This window comes from Myxine glutinosa, chromosome 6 (assembly GCF_964187855.1).
Source record: "Myxine glutinosa chromosome 6, kmMyxGlut1.1, whole genome shotgun sequence".
NCBI classification, from domain to species: domain Eukaryota; kingdom Metazoa; phylum Chordata; class Myxini; order Myxiniformes; family Myxinidae; genus Myxine; species Myxine glutinosa.
In genome coordinates, this window is record NC_136266.1 from 185,031,554 (window position 1) to 185,048,771 (window position 17,218).

General features: G+C 46.6%; 1 protein-coding gene across 1 annotated transcript in view; it reads right to left on the reverse strand.

Moving 5' to 3' along the window:
* The window catches only part of LOC137429031 (prolyl 3-hydroxylase 1), a 111,728-nt gene that overhangs the window by 61,162 nt on the left and 33,348 nt on the right, over nucleotides 1-17,218 (reverse strand). Inside the window, exons 5-6 of the mRNA XM_078780987.1 lie at nucleotides 8,976-9,109; nucleotides 8,691-8,780 (exon numbers count right to left, since the gene is read on the reverse strand). Of these exons, the coding sequence (XP_078637113.1) occupies nucleotides 8,691-8,780; nucleotides 8,976-9,109 (224 nt within the window). The remainder of the gene's footprint in view (nucleotides 1-8,690; nucleotides 8,781-8,975; nucleotides 9,110-17,218) is intronic.

Genomic DNA, 17,218 nt, shown 5'->3' on the forward strand with positions numbered 1-17,218 from the left:
GGACCTTTCCCATACCTCCTCCCATCTTCTTCCCCAAACAACAACAATAACAACAACTACAACAACAATTACAACAACAACAACGGGGATGGCGGCGGAGCGGGGGAGGATGCGTCCTCACACCGGCTCGATTAGCTCCAGACCATGCGCTCCACGGGGTTACCCCGAAGGGGCTGGCTGTCAGCTCCTCGTCGGGGGCGGAGCCAGTAACCCCCCCGCACGCACCCAATGAGAAGCAACGTGCCGATTCCACGAGGCGGAGCTAACGAGCCGAGGGCGTGTCACTCCCCGCCGGATATACGCGGCCCCGCGCCGGATGTGACGTCAGATGCGCCTCAGCTTGGAGAGAGAAGCCACCGCCACCCCCAGCGCGACGATACCTCCCCGCATCTTTGGACCGGACCGGACCGTACTGGACCCTGCTTTGAGCCAAGAGTGCACCTTGAGCCATCGATACCCGCTGTCCTTTTCATCAACCCCCGTGTGAGTCAGCCTTGTCCCGTTTGTCTGTCGTCTGTCCGGGGTTAATATAAGAGTGTGTCTAAGTGCCTGTCTTTCTGTGATTATAACTCTAGCCCCTGTAATCTGACCTTTCCGTACGAATATAATCTCCTCCGGAGGTCTTGAGAACTGAACCCTTGGTGTCGTATTGTGTTATTGTAATCCAGCCGGGTGTCTTCTTTTTCTTATTGAGCCAGCATCGCGTGACTAGTCAACGTTCGGGCACAATCGGGTAACTTGTGCAGACGTGGTCATACCATAAAACCGCTCGGTAAATAACATCCAAGCCACGTCTGTAACAATATATATATATATAGAGAGAGATAGATAGATAGATATGTATATATATATATATGTATGAAAAGGCCTGTATACCAGGAACCATACTTGAGGGAAAAATATAATTGACCACTGGGACGAAGGTTTTTATGTGTGCAGTTTCAAGCGCTCACTCGAGCCCATCATCGGAGAAAGAATTTTAAAAAAACACATACGGGTGCCATTTCTGAACAACGTTGAGAGCTTAGTCATCCTAATTATTAACACCTGTGTTGGCGTCACTTTACCAACTGATTGCTTCTTTGATGCACAGGTGTTCGTAATTAACAGTGTTCAGTGTGTTTGCCACTGTTTGAGCTGATGACGTAATGCTTTGTAAGCCGGATGCAGAACGACATGTCTGTTAATTGAATTTTCGTTTGAATACCAGGCCTCTTGCAATTGTCTGGACGTTTGATTATTTCCTTGTCCAATCACCTCCGCTATACCGAACATAAATTGAGGGTCTTGTTCGATGCTGTGTGTTGCGACCTGGGAGAGAGGATCTGTCTTTCGGTTGCATAATTCTTCGTTTAATGGTAGCCTCAGGTCGATGTGCAACCCCAACTTCAAACGGGGCCAGCAGGTGAGCAGTAGCTTCTGATACGTTTGTCACGTGTGGGAGGGCACGCCCAAACTTTGGTTTGGGTTGTGTGGGTCCCCCGGTTACCCTCCTCCGCATAAACTTGTTTACAAAACTATTGGGATAACCATTTGCACGGAATACCCTACGAAGACAGAATACGAAAGACAGATTGGATCGGGAGGACAAATCATCGTTCATCTACAAAATAAATTGCAGCAACTGCACAGCTGCACAAATAAATTTTCCACACTTAACACTGTGAGCTTTATAAAGGCCGATGTCTTACGTGCCTGCTAGGCAGACCCCGGATGTGAGCGTAAGTATATGTATGCGTATGTATGTGAATGCAAGTATATGTAGCAGTGCATTGGAGATTAACTCATCCACAATTTTTAATAAACAGGAATGAAATTCCTGCGTGGGGCTGGTGTGAAAAAATCCTGACAACCCGGGACTCGAACCAAGGACCTCCATCACTTTCGCAGTGACAGCCCACTGAAATATTTGTGCAAATTACATACATACATACGCATACATATAATACGCTCACATCTGAGGTTGTAAAGCCAGAGGCTCACATATACTTACACAAGTTGGAAACCCAGAGGTATGCACTCCAGCATTGAGTTAAACACCACAAATTAAGACTTTTATACCTGAGTTTGATTATTTTTCCTACATTTACTGAATCAACATGAACTGCTTTAGGTGATCATACTGGGAAGTGTATAATATGGCACAGACATGATGGCCGAAATAGCCCCAAATCATGCGTCAAAGTTCCCATGATGGCCTAAATAGCCCCAAATCACGCGGCAAAGTTCCCATTATGGTCTAAATGGCCCCATATCATGCGTAAAAGTTCTCATGATGGCCTAAATAGCCCCAAATCATGCGTCAGTTCCCATGATGGCCGACATAGCCCCAAATCATGCGTCAAAGTTCCCATGATGGCCGACATAGCCCCAAATCATGCGTCAAACTTCCCATTATGGACTTCCCATTATGGATTCAATGGAATACTGTTCTCCCCTATGGGCTGGTGCTCCTGCCTCACACCTGGCTCGGCTTCACGCTGTTGAATCCAAAGCTTTCAAAATCATTGGAATCTCCCGCGATGAAGCTATCTCCGAGGGCCTTTCACTCACTCACCGCAGGCAGGTAGGTGGTCTTTCTGTTTTCTACCGACTCCTCTCCGGCCTTGCTCCCCCAGCTCTCTCTGTGCTCTGTCCCCCAAATATTCCTACAGGTCGCACAAGATCTGCCAGCCACCCTCTGATGGTTAAACTGCCGAAATCTCGGCTCTCTGCTCACCTTCACTCTTTCATTCCTCTTTTCTCCCACCTCTGGAACAAACTCCCACACTCACTTCAATCACACTCCTCCCTCCAGGTCTTCAAAACAGCTGTTCACCACCATCTCTTATCTTCCCCCATCCAAAACCTTGATCTTTTCTACCCCCACTAATTCACCCCAGATCCACCTTGTTTGAAATTACAACTTCTTTCCTGGAAGTCTTGGCAGTGTCCATATGTTTTATACCTCTCCCACCCCCCCCCCCTTCCCATGCCTCCCCCCCAAAGCCCTCTCCCTCCCACAGTTCTCTCGATGTCTCCATGTCTCTCGGTCCCTGCTCTCAAATGTTGTGTTTGTGTCCTTCCCCCTCTCTCCCCATCTTGTCTACCGCTCCCGATGTTATTTGTTTTGTGTGTCTGTTTGTCTTTCTGTGTGATTAATGTTCGCTCTTTCACGAGCCTCGATCTTGTATACAAAAAAAAAAAAAAAAAAAAAAATGGCCCCATATCATGTGTAAACTTCCCTTGATGGCCTAAATTGCCCCACATCATGCGTCAAAGTTCCCTTGATGGCCTAAATGGCCCCACATCATGCGTCAAAGTTCCCTTGATGGCCTAAATGGCCCCAAATCATGCGTCAAAGTTCCCATGATGGCCTAAATAGCCCCAATCATGCGTCGAGGTTCCCATGATGGCCTAAATGGCCCTAAATCATGCGTCAAAGTTCCCTTGATGGGCTAATTGCCCCCAAATCATGTGTCAAAGTTCCCTTGATGGGCTAAATGCCCCCATATCATGCGTCAAAGTTCCCTTGATGGGCTAAATGGCCCCAAATTATGCGTCAAAGTTCCCTTGATAGGCTAAATTGCCCCACATCATGCGTCAAAGTTCCCTTGATGGGCTAAATAGCCCCAAATCATGCGTCAAATTTCCCTTGATGCGCTAAATGGCCCCACATCATGCATCAAAGTTCCCTTGATGGGCTAAATGGCCCCAAATCATGCGTCAAAGTTCCAATGATGGGCTAAATGGCCCCAAATCATGCGTCAAAGTTCCCTTGATGGATTAAATGACCCCAACTCATGCGTCAAAGTTCCCTTGATAGACTAAATGACCCCAACTCATGCATCAAAGTTCCCTTGATGGGCTAAATGGCCCCGAATCATGCATCAAAGTTCCCTTGATGGGCTACATGGCCCCAAATCATGCGTCAAAGTTCCCTTGATGGGCTAAATGGCTCCAAATCATGCGTCAAAGTTCCGTTGATGGGCTAAATGGCCCCAAATCATTCGTCAAAGTTGTCTAGATGGGTGAAATGGCCCTAAATCATGCATCAAATTTTCCTTGTTCTACAAGGCGGCCTGAAAGTCACTTTTCCCCCCTGCAGTAAAGCATTCATTCTTAGTGAGTCCACAAGTTGGACTTCCGCTTCCGGTTTCTTGATCGAGGTGGCGACTTTTGTTCTCTCCGGCATCAAAAGTTAAGTTATTTTTCCATTCGTGTGTTCGTCACATTTGCACTCGTTATTTTATGGTCTATGCATTTATTGTTTGTTTCTAGTTAGTTTTGGTTTGAATTTCCTGTAACTCATAATTAAAATTAATCGTTTTCTGCTTGCTCTGTGTGTGCAGCCTTGTACCTTCAGGCTACCCCCATCGGTGGTTGTTAACTTAAGTTCCTTACTTCGTGTTTTGCTTGGTTCTTAGATTTTTCCCTTCTCCCCCGAACATATACTCTTTGTCTAACGTTTTAAATCCCCCCCCCCCCCCAAAAAAAAACAAACAAAAAAAACCATAAACATTTATTTCCTTTTCTCTACGTGTCTGTTTCGTGTGCTTCTGTCTACGTGCGCTGTCTCACCCCGCCCCCGTTATCTCCTTGCCTTCCACCTTTTGCCCTGTTCACGTGACTCGTGGTTGTCCCTCGAGGCCCTCTCCCCATTGGTATTTTGTGAAAATAAGATTGTTCTTCACGGTTCTGTTTAAATATTATTTAAATATGGTTAAACTTTCCCCTGCAGTGTTTTATTCAGTGGTATATTACAACACGCTGTTTTTCTTCCGATTTAAAACGCTTTTTTCAATTTCCTCTTCAACTCATTCCACTTCAAAAAAAAATTCAATCTCTTATAATTCTTCTTCACTACATGCTCTAAATTCACATTCATTCCACCCCTCCTCCACCGTTGTTAAACGGATCTCTGACTTGAAAATCACAAGAAACCCAATTTGTTATTAATGTTCGTCTTTCATTTATCATCCACTTTATAAACTCCCTCCTCGCCCCTCCCCTCCAAATCTCCCCCCTTGCCTCTCCCCTCCTGAACTCCCCCGTTGCCCCTCCCCTCCTAAACTCCCCCCCAACCCCTTCCCTTCAAATCTCCCCCCCCTACCATCCCTCTCCAATTCTCCCCCCCTCCCCCCTCCTCCTATAAGCCACCTCCTCCCCACTTCGTCTCCCGACTATCTCATACCTCCACCTCCCCCAACCTTCAACATTCCTCTGCCCCCCACCCCCTCAAACAACCCCTCACTGTGCCTCATCCCATCACCATCAAACCTTTCGTCCTCCTCATTCTTCCCTTTCTTGTAACTCTTCTGTAATCTCTGACACACTATCAACTGCTCTCCCTACCTCCCCCTCTCATCCTTCATCTGACCCTACCCTTCCCCTCCCCTGTCCTGCACCCGATGCTACCCCCCTTTCTTCATTAACGGTATGGACCTCAAACATCCGGGGCCTTCGCTCAAACCTGACTGATCTCTCCATACAGGTTGCTTTTGACAATCCAGACTTGATCTGCTTAACAGAAACTTTCCTCCTACAATATGTCTCTGATTCCTTAATATCTCTTCCTGGTTACTCCCTCCTCCGGTATGATAGATCTGAGCCTCGTCCTGGTGGTGGGGTTGCTATCTTTATCAAAAACTCTCTTCCTCACTCTCCTTGCACTGCCCTCTCTTCACCTCACCCCCAGGAGTACCTCTGGCTACGGCTTCCTTTCCGCTCCCAACTTTTGTTCATATGTGTTCTGTACCGTCCACCAAACAGTGATGACTCCATTTACATTTCGCTATCTGACAACATGGACCAACTTCTATCCAGTCATCCAAACTCTCTCTTCCTCATATGTGGCAATTTCAACTGTCATCATGCCAGCTGGCTGGGTGTGGGTACCTCTCTCACCAGTCATAGCCACTCAGCAAAGGACTTCTGTTACTCATTGGGACTGACACAATCTGTCAATTTCCCGACCTGGATCTCAGTCAATGGAGTATATTCTCTTCTAGACTTGATTATGACAAACTTCCCTGCAAATGTCTGCTGCTCTTCTTCTGCTCCAATCGGTTCTTCTGATCATGTGCTTGTTAAAGTGGACATCTCTCTGGCCATTCTCAGAGAGCCTCCTCAGCGTCGACGAGTCTGGCATTTCACTCAGGCTGACTGGCATGGTCTTCAAGCAGCCATCAATCATCTGTACTGGTCTCCCATCTCTACTGCCTCTGACATCAATTCTTCCTGGGAATTCTTCCAAAGCAAACTGCTCTCTCTCATGCACAGATTTATCCCATCTCGTCTTCAGTTGTCTTACCCTTCCTCCCGTGCATGGTACACTGAATCTTGTGTTGAGGCAGTTGCCCTGAAACAACTTGCCTTTGCCTCTTGGAAGGCAAATCCAACTGAAGGCAATCTCAGTTCCTTCATCCAAGCTCGGAACAAGTGTGTGTCTACCCTCAGGAGTGCCAGGAAGCACTATCTCTCCACACTCAAGAATGAACTCTCAAACCTGTCTCCTTCCTCCAAATCCTGGTGGCGTCTGGTCAAATCCGTTTCGGGTGTTTGTTCCCCCTCCATCCCCTCCCATACCTCAAATGGCTCCACAGTTGACACTGCACGTGACAAAGCCGAATGCCTCAACTGGGTGTTTGCCTCAAAATCCTGTGTCCCAAACCCATCTCTCTCTGTTCCCACCTTGCCCAGACGAACCCAACTGCTCCTGGACTCTGTGTCCTTCTCTTCTGACAAGGTGGAGAAGTTTTTGTCAAACCTCGACTCTGATTCTGCAACTGGACCAGACGGCATCAGCCCACGGGTCCTACAATCCTGCTCTGCCGCTCTATCTCACCCTCTCTCTGTTCTTTTCACCCTCTCTTTTCCTCAAGGTCATCTGCCAGCATCTTGGAAATCAGCAAACATGACCGCTTTACACAAAAAGATGCAAAAACAGATCCTTGCAACTACAGACTAATCAGCCTGCTCCCAATTATCAGCAAAATCATGGAATCCATCATTGCTTCGGATATCAAATCCTTCCTCTTCTCCAATGGCTTGATCTCTGATCATCAATTTGGATTCAGACCAGGTCATTCCACTCTGGACATGCTGCTTCTGCCGTCTCAACAATGGATGGAGGTCCTCCATGCCAAACAGGAAATAAGAGCTGTTTTTCCTTGACATATCACGTGCCTTCGATACGGTCTGGCACCCAGCTCTGCTCACCAAACTCTCCTCCTATGGTATCCATGGAAATCTCCACGCATGGCTTGTGGACTTCCTCTCTGGTCATAGTCAACGTGTGGCCCTGAATGAATTTCTCTCATCTCCCCTTCCTGTTCAGGCTGGAGTTCCCCAAGGCAGTGTTCTGGGCCCTGTGCTTTTTCTGGTCTTCATCAATGATCTCTCTGACTCTCTGAAAAATCCTCTCTATCTCTTTGCTGATGACTCTACTCTCTGTCGCTCCATTCCTCATCCCTCAGATCAGCAGTCTGCAGCCTCCTCACTCTTTGCAGACCTGGACAAAATCACAGACTGGTCAAACAAGTGGAACATGTCTTTCAATCCTGACAAATCTCACACTCTTACTACATCTCTCCGAAAAGACCGACTGGACAACCCTCCCATCTACTTTCTTTACAATCCTCTCCAAGAAGTTCTGTCGCTCAAGCTTTTGGGTCTCAATATCTGCCATGATCTTTCCTGGGAAAACCAAATTTCCAAGCTGGCCTCCAAATCCAGTCGTGCGAAGCCACTGGGCAGCCTCCGTCGTGCGAAGTCCTTCTTTGGCACACCTGAGCTCCTCACCACATACAAGGCTTTCATCCGCAGCTCAATGGAATACTGTTCCCCCCTCTGGGCCGGTGCTCCTGCCTCACACCTAGCTTGGCTTCACGCTGTTGAAACCAAAGCTTTCAGAATCATTGGAATCTCCCGCGATGAAGCTAACTCCGAGAGCCTTTCACTCACTCACCGCAGGCAGGTTGGTGGTCTTTCTGTCTTCTACCGACTCCTCTCCGGCCTTGCTCCCCCAGCTCTCTCTGTGCTCTGTCCCCCCAATATTCCTTCAGGTCGCCCAAGATCTGCCTGCAACCCTCTTATGGTTAAACTGCCAAAATCTAGGCTCTCTGCTCACCTTCACTCTTTAATTCCCCTTTTCTCCCGCCTCTGGAACAAACTCCCTCACTCTCTTCAATCCCACTCCACCCTCCAGGTCTTAAAAACGGCTGTTCACCACCATCTCTTATCTTCCCCATCCAAAACCTTGATCTTTTCTACCCCCGCTAATTCACCCCATATCCACTTTTTTTGAAATTCCAACTTCTTTCCTGGAAGTCCTTGCAGTGTCCATATGTTTTATACCTCTCCCACCTCCCCCCAAGCCCTCTCCCTCCCACAGATCTCTCGATGCCCCTGCTCTCAAATGTTGTGTTTGTGTCCCTCCTCTCTCTCCCCATCTTGTCTACCGCTCCCCTTATTATATGTTTTATGTGTCGGTTTGACTTTTTGTGCGATTAATGTTCGCTCTTTCACGAGCCTGGATCTTGTATACAAAAAAGAAAGAAAAAAAAAGTCATTCACAAGATGTCTTAGAGGACTTGGTCACAAATTCTGCAGTGCAAGGAGAATGATGTCGTACTAGAAACTTCGTCTTGTGATTTATGTATTCTGGACCAAATTGCATGTTGGAAAGTTCAAACATTCTAAAGACTCACAGGGTCTACGAATGGAACTCCAAAAGCCTCTTGAGCAAAGTACAGCATCTGCTTCTCAAGCAGTGAGCGCTGCAGGTGTGCAATTGCCTCCTGAAAAAAGGTACACAGTGGCGGACTGTAGTCAATGTCAACAAAGTGACAGAATGAAGATATCAATCAGTACAGGCCACCATTGTGGAGAATTACCCAAAATTAGGACAGTGTGCACCAACTATTGTGGAGTTACAAAAGCATAAACATCAATGAGTCAAGAGTTACATGATTTGCCAAGATAGGTAAACATACTTGTCGTGGTTGTACGTCTTTTTCTTCTCCAAGCAGGTGATGATAGAATTTAACATTTTTCTGCATTGTATGATCATCCGGGTGAAACAAGAGGAAGGACTTTGTGCATTCGATCGCTCGCTCATACTCATTGACTGCCAGGAAGGAAGAGATATTGCAAAATTCAGAAAACATACATGGTCTTTGAAACATTTTACCATTGAAATAGGAAATAGTCTCACCAGAAACTATGAATGAAAATGTATTCCATTAAAAATATCTGACAATTTTCACGAAATCTGCATAGCGGCCATAAACTGTCTAATACACCAGGTGTGCTACCCATCGCTCCGCTGGCAGGTGTAATCAAATGACAGCATGTTGTAATTCACAAACATATTGTGTATCTATCTGTGAATCTCAATGAGGATGTAAAATGAAGTGAAACATGCAATAACGATCTTTTAGAACATGTAATTGTTGTTGTTGTTGTTGTTGTTGTTGTTGTTTGTGGGCTGATTCTGTGTCGTTTTATATATTATTTTATATTGCTTTGAGAAGTACAGTATTACTATTTATAATTTTGTGTGCTCCTTCCATGCCCGTCATACTTTATGGTAACGGGTTCCTGCTGTCTTACTGTTGGAATGAGTGCTTGAGTGCAACGTAAGTGGGTGCTTTGCCATAGGGAAAGTAAATCGTCATTAAGAACCACATCGGGAGCCACGCCTTTCTTGCCGGATGAAAGGGAAGTGACGAATGAGGGAGAAGTCGAGAGAGTTTTTGGCTCAAAGATGACGAGCCAGCATTTTCCCTCTCTCTCCCGTGTGAGGAGTGTGAGAGATCAGACATGTGGTGATGCTCCCAAACGTGCCTGGAGCACATAAGGATGCACAGGCCCTGCCTTACAGCCAAAGCAGACCATGAATCTTGAAGCCAACCAGGCCTGAACCAGAATCCTTTATTTCTCTTTTTCATTTACCTTATTTTACCTGCTGCTTTTTTATTTGTTATTTTCAACACTCCCCCCCCCCCCCCCCATCCCCTAGATGTCTAAATTTGAAAGATTGTATAAGGAAGCCATTGTTGCCACAAAACTCCTACCACAGAACAGACCTTCATGACGGAGACTGGCCTGACTGTTAGCATAAAAGGAGCACGCCGCCAGCTACCAAAGGGTGTCTCTCCTCTTCCCCCGTGGAATTGTGCAAGCTTCCATCACCACCCGAATAACTTGCACGCTTGAGCCCAGGGGGTGGACAGGACCCAGGGTCCCCGTCCTTATGCCCCTCTCACAAGCGGAGATGGGACTGTGTCGGTCTCTATCTCTTTTTCCTGTGTTGGTCTCTCTCTTTTTCCTGTATAGGTGTCTATCTCTTTTTCCTGTGTCGGTATCTATCTCTCCATCTTCTTCGGTAACCGAGAAGGAAGTTGAGGAAGCGATAAAAGCAATGAAGAGTAGAAAAGCGGGAGGGCCGGCGGGAGATGTGGGAGATATGTTGAAGGCAGCAGGAAGTTGGGGTGTGAAGAGAATGACAGAGATCTGTAATCTGGTGGTGAAAGAAGGCCGCATTCCAGTGGATTGGGAACGGAGTACCCTCGTCCCTCTATACAAGGGGAAAGGTGACCCTCTGGAGTGTGGCTCGTACCGAGCGATAAAGTTATTGGAGCATGGAATGAAGGTATTGGAAAGGGTGTTGGAGAGGAGGATAAGGAAGAAAGTGAAGATCGACGAAATGCAGTTTGGATTTATGCCAGGAAGAGGAACGACAGACGCGCTTTTTATTGTGAGGCAGTTGCAGGAGAAGTACATGGAGAAGAGGAAGAAGTTGTTTCTTGGGTTTGTTGATCTGGAGAAAGCATTCGATAGGGTTCCACGTGAAGTAGTGACGTGGGCATTGAGGAAGTTAGGAGTGGAGGAATGGTTGATCAGAGTAGTGATGGCAATGTACAAAAGAGCGCGCACAGCTGTAAGGACGAAGGACGGGAACAGTGGTGAGTTTGAGGTGAAGGTGGGAGTGCATCAGGGGTCGGTACTAAGTCCACTACTATTTGTAGCTGTGATGGAGGTGCTGGCTCGGTACGTAAAGGAGGGTTTGCCGTGGGAGTTGTTGTATGCAGATGATCTGGTGTTGATTGCAGAAAGTATGGATAGACTGAAGGAGAAGATGAACAAGTGGAAGGAATGTATGGAGACGAAAGGTCTGAAGGTGAATATCGGAAAAACAAAGGTGATGGCAAGTGGTAAAGCATGTGGTGAGGTGGAAAGAACTGGGAAGTGGCCATGTGCTATGTGCAGGAAGGGTGTCGGAGTGAACTCAATTCAATGCACAATGTGCGCTGAGTGGGTTCTTCAAAAATTTAGTGGTTTGAGAGGGTCATTAACCAATGTGGCAGCTACATTCAAGTGTAAGGTGTGCACAGAGGGAGCTGCAGATGGAGGAAATGTTGAGTTGGATCTTGGAGACGGCGTGAAGCTGGAAGGTGTGAAACATTTTGTTACCTAGGAGACATGCTGAATGGAGAAGGTGGATCAGACTCGGCAACGGTTGCTAGAGTGAGATGTGCATGGAAGAAGTTTCGGGAACTGAGTGGCGTGCTGACGAGGACGGGAGTGTCGTTGAAGCTGAAGGGAAAGGTGTATGCTGCATGTGTGAGAAGTGTTATGATTTATGGGAGCGAGACATGGGTAATGAACGTAGAGCAGCAACGAAGGCTGGAAAGGGTGGAAATGCGAATGGTTCGGTGGATGTGTGGTGTATCGTTGAGAGAGAGGAAGCCAAATGATGAATTGCGAAAGATGATGGGAATAGAGCCTGTGATGGATGCTGTGAAGAGAAACAGTTTGAGATGGTTTGGCCATGTGTTGAGGAAGGATGAAAGTGACTGGTTGAGAAGAGTGATGGAAATGAATGTGGAAGGAAGTAGAGGAGGGGGAAGACCGAGAAAGACTTGGCTAAAGATGGTCGAAGAAGAAATGCGGGCCAGGGGGTTAACAAGGGGAGAAGCAGAAAATAGGGCAAAATGGAGAACATTGTCATGGGGACCGCAAGGCTAACCCCCGCTCTTGCAGGGAAAATGGCCTTTTAAAATGCCTGTTGTTGTTGTTTGGTCTCCATCTCTTTTTCCTGTTTAGGTGTCTATCTCTTTTTCCTGTGTAGGTGTCTATCTCTTTTCCTGTGCCGGTCTGTGTCTCTTTTTCCTGTGTAGGTCTCTATCTCTTTTTCCTGTGCAGGTCTCTATCTCTTTTTCCTGTGTTGGTCTCTATCTCTTTTTCCTGTGTCGGTTTCGATCTCTTTTTCCTGTGCCGGTCTCTATCTCTATGCCTCAACTCTGTGTTTGCCTCTAAATCTTGTGTCCCAAACCCATCCCTCTCTGTACCCACCGTACCCAGTCGTACCCAGCTGCTCCTGGACTCTGTGTCCTTTCCTCCTGACAAGGTGGAAAAGTTTCTGTCAACCCTCGACTCTGATTCTGCAACTGGACCTGACGGCATCAGCTCACGGGTCCTAAAATCCTGTTCTTCCGCTCTTTCTCTCCCTCTCTCTGTTCTCTTCACCCTCTCTTTTGCTCAAGGTCATCTGCCATCTGCTTGGAAATCTGCCAACATCACCGCTTTGCACAAAAAAGGTGCAAAAACAGATCCCAACAACTACAGACCAATCAGCCTTCTCCCAATTATCAGCAAAGTCATGGAATTCATCATTGCTTCAGATATGAAATCTTTCCTCTTCTCCAATGGCTTGATCTCTGATCATCAATTTGGTTTCAGACCTGGTCACTCTACTCTGGACATGCTGCTTCTGCTTTCTCAACAATGGATGGAGGTCCTCAATGCCAAACAGGAAATTAGAGCTGTCTCCCTTGACATATCACGTGCCTTCGATACGGTCTGGCACCCCGCTCTGCTCACCAAACTCTCCTCTGTTGGTATCCATGGAAATCTCCATGCATGGCTGGCGGACTTCCTCTCTTGTCGTAGTCAACGTGTGGCCCTGAATGGGTTTCTCTCATCTCCTCTTCCTGTTCAGGCTGGAGTTCCCCAAGGCAGTGTTCTGGGCCCTGTGCTTTTTCTGGTCTTCATCAATGATCTCTCTGACTCTCTTGAAAATCCTCTCTATCTCTTTGCTGATGACTCTTCTCTCTGTCGCTCCATTCTTCATCCCTCAGATCGGCAGTCTGCCTTCTCCTCACTCTCTGCAGACCTGGACAAAATCACAGACTGGGCAAACAAGTGGAACATGTCTTTCAATCCTGACAAATCTCACACTCTTACGATGTCTCTCCGAAAAGACCGACTGGACAACCCTCCCATCCACTTTCTGAATAATCCTCTCCAATAAGTTCTGTCACTCAAACTTTTGGGTCTCACTATCTGCCATGATCTTTCCTGGGAAAACCACATTTCAAGTCTGGCCTCCAAAGCCAGTCGCCGACTGGGCATCCTCCGTCGTGCGAAGTCCCTCCTTGGCACACCTGAGCTCCTCACCACATACAAGGCTTTCATCCACAGCTCAATGGAATACTGCTCTCCCCTCTGGGCTGGTGCTCCTGCTTCACACCTAGCTCGTCTTCACGCTGTTGAAACCAAAGCATTCAGAATCATTGGAATCTCCCGCGATGAAGCAAACACCAAGGGCCTCTCACTCACTCACCGCAGGCAGGTTGGTGGTCTTTCCGTCTTCTACCGACTCCTCTCTGGCCTTGCCCCCCCAGCTCTCTCTGGGCTCTGTCCCGCAAATATTCCTACAGGTCGCACAAGATCTGCCTGCAACCCTCTTATGGTTAAACTTCCAAAATCAAGACTCTCTGCTCACCTTCACTCCTCCATTCGTCTTTTCTACCACCTCTGGCACAAACTCCCTCACTCTCTTCAATCCAACTCCACCCTCCAGGTCTTTAAAACAGCTGTTCACCACCATCTCTTATCTTCCCCCATCCAAAACCTTGATCTTTTCTATCCCCACTAATTTCACCCCAATTCCACTTTTTTGAAATACCAACTTCTGTCCTGGAAGTCCTTGGTGTCCTTGTGTTTTATACTTCTCCCACTCCCCCTCCCCCCTTCCCACGCCTCCTCCCCCCAAGCCCTCTCCCTCCCACACATCTCCCTGCTCTTAAATGTTGTGTGCTCTCAAGTGTGTGCGCTTACCCTTCTCATGTCTGCCGCTCCCTCTTTTTACATATTTTGTTTGTCTGGTTGATTTGTTTGTGAAGTAAATGTCAGCTCTTTCACGAGCCTCGATTCAATATACCAAAAAAAAAAGAAAAAAAAAAAGGTATGTATCTCTTTTTCCTGCGTAGGTGTCTATCTCTTTTTCCTGCGTAGGTGTCTATCTCTTTTTCCTGTGTAGGTCTCTATCTCTTTTTCCTGTGTAGGTCTCTGTCTCTTTTTCCTGTGTAGGTCTCTATCTCTTTTTCCTGTGTAGGTCTCTATCTCTTTTTCCTGTGTAGGTCTCTCTATCTTTTGTCCTGTGTCGGTCTCTGTCACTTTTGTCCTGTGTCGGTCTCTGTCTCTTTTTCCTGTTTATGTCTCTGTCTCTTTTTCCTGTGTCGGTCGCTGTCTCTTTTTCCTGTGTAGGTCTCTATCTCTTTTTCCTGTGTCGGTCTCCATCTCTTTTTCCTGTGTCGGTCTCTATCTCTTTTTCCTGAGTCGGTGTCTATCTCTTTTTCCTGCGTAGGTCTCTATCTCTTTTTCCTGCGTAGGTCTCTATCTCTTTTTCCTGTGTAGGTCTCTATCTCTTTTTCCTGTGTCGGTCTCTCCCTTTTTCCTGTGTCGGTCTGTCTCTCTTTTTCCTGTGTCGGTCTGTCTCTCTTTTTCCTGTGTCGGTCTGTCTCTCTTTTTCCTGTGTCGGTCTGTCTCTCTTTTTCCTGTGTCGAACTGTCTCTCTTTTTCCTGTGTCGGTCTGTCTCTCTTTTTCCTGTGTCGGTCTGTCTCTCTTTTTCCTGTGTCGGTCTGTCTCTCTTTTTCCTGTGTCGGTCTCGATCTCTTTTTCCTGTTTCGGTCTCGATCTCTTTTTCCTGTGTCGGTCTCGATCTCTTTTTCCTGTGTCGGTCTCGATCTCTTTTTCCTGTGTCGGTCTTGATCTCTTTTTCCTGTGTCGGTCTCGATCTCTTTTTCCTGTGTCGGTCTCGATCTCTTTTTCCTGTCTCTCTTTTTCCTGTCTCTCTCTCTCTCTCCCTCTCTCTCTATCTCTATCTCTATCTCTATCTCTATCTCCATCTCTATTTCTCTCTATCTCTCTCTATCTCTCTCTATATCTTTTTCCTGTGTAGGTCTCTGTCTCTTTTTCCTGTGTAGGTCTTTGTCTCTTTTTCCTGTGTCGGTCTCTGTTTCTTTTTCCTGTGTCGGTCTGTATCTCTTTTTCCTGTGTCGGTCTCTATCTCTTTTCCCTGTGTAGGTCTCTATCTCTTTTTCCTGTGTCGGTCTTGATCTCTTTTTCCTGTGTCGGTCTCGATCTCTTTTTCCTGTGTCGGTCTCGATCTCTTTTTCCTGTGTCGGTCTCGATCTCTTTTTCCTGTCTCTCTTTTTCCTGTCTCTCTCTCTCTCTCTCTATCTCTATCTCTATCTCTATCTCTATCTCCATCTCTATTTCTCTCTATCTCTCTCTATCTCTCTCTATATCTTTTTCTTGTGTAGGTCTCTGTCTCTTTTTCCTTTGTAGGTCTTTGTCTCTTTTTCCTGTGTCGGTCTCTGTCTCTTTTTCCTGTGTCGGTCTGTATCTCTTTTTCCTGTGTCGGTCTCTATCTATTTTCCCTGTGTAGGTCTCTATCTCTTTTTCCTGTGTCGGTCTCGATCTCTTTTTCCTGTCTCTCTTTTTCCTGTCTCTCTCTCTCTCTCTCTCTCTCTCTCTCTCTCTCTCTCTCTCTCTCTCTCTCTCTCTCTATCTCTATCTCTATCTATATCTTTTTCTTGTGTAGGTCTCTGTCTCTTTTTCCTGTGTCGGTCTCTGTCTCTTTTTCCTGTGTCGGTCTGTATCTCTTTTTTCTGTGTCGGTCGCTGTCTCTTTTTCCTGTGTAGGTCTCTATCTCTTTTTCCTGTGTCGGTCTCTATCTCTTTTTCCTGTGTTGGTCTCTATCACTTTTTCCTATGTAGGTCTCTATCTCTTTTTCCTGTGTCAGTCTCTGTCTCTTTTTCCTGTGTCGGTCTCTGTCACTTTTGTCCTGTGTCGGTCTCTGTCTCTTTTTCCTGTTTATGTCTCTGTCTCTTTTTCCTGCGTAGGTGTCTATCTCTTTTTCCTGTGTAGGTCTCGATCTCTTTTTCCTGTGTAGGTCTCTGTCTCTTTTTCCTGTGTAGGTCTCTATCTCTTTTTCCAGTGTAGGTCTCTATCTCTTTTTCCTGTGTAGGTCTCTATCTCTTTTTCCTGTGTCGGTCTCGATCTCTTTTTCCTGTGTCGGTCCCGATCTCTTTTTCCTGTGTCGGTCTCGATCTCTTTTTCCTGTGTCGGTCTCGAACTCTTTTTCCTGTCCCTGTCTCTCTCTATCTCTCTATCTCTCTATCTCTCTATCTCTCTATCTCTCTATCTCTCTCTACCTCTATCTCTATCTCTATCTCTACCTCTACCTCTACCTCTATCTCTATCTCTATCTCTATCTCTTTTTCCTGTGTCGGTCTCTATCTCTTTTTCCTGTGTCGGTCTCTGTCACTTTTGTCCTGTGTCGGTCTCTGTCACTTTTGTCCTGTGTCGGTCTCTGTCACTTTTGTCCTGTGTCGGTCTCTGTCTCTTTTTCCTGTTTATGTCTCTGTCTCTTTTTCCTGTGTCGGTCGCTGTCTCTTTTTCCTGTGTAGGTTTCTATCTCTTTTTCCTGTGTCAGTCTCCATCTCTTTTTCCTGTGTCGGTCTCTATCTCTTTTTCCTGCGTCGGTCTGTATCTCTTTTTCCTGTGTCGGTCTCTATCCCTTTTTCCTGTGTCGGTCTCTATCCCTTTTTCCTGTGTAGGTCTCCATCTCTTTTTCCTGTGTCGGTCTCCATCTCTTTTTCCTGTGTCGGTCTCTATCTCTTTTTCCTGTGTCGGTCTGTATCTCTTTTTCCTGTGTCGGTCTCTATCCCTTTTTCCTGTGTCTGTCTCTATCCCTTTTTCCTGTGTAGGACGTAGGTCTCCATCTCTTTGTCCTGTGTCAGTGTCTATCTCTTTTTCCTGTGTCGGTCTTGATCTCTTTTTCCTGTGTCGGTCTCTATCTCTTTTTCCTGTGTCGGTCTCTACCTCTTTTTCCTGTGTCGGTCTCTATCTCTTTTTCCTGTGTCGGTCTCTATCTCTTTTTCC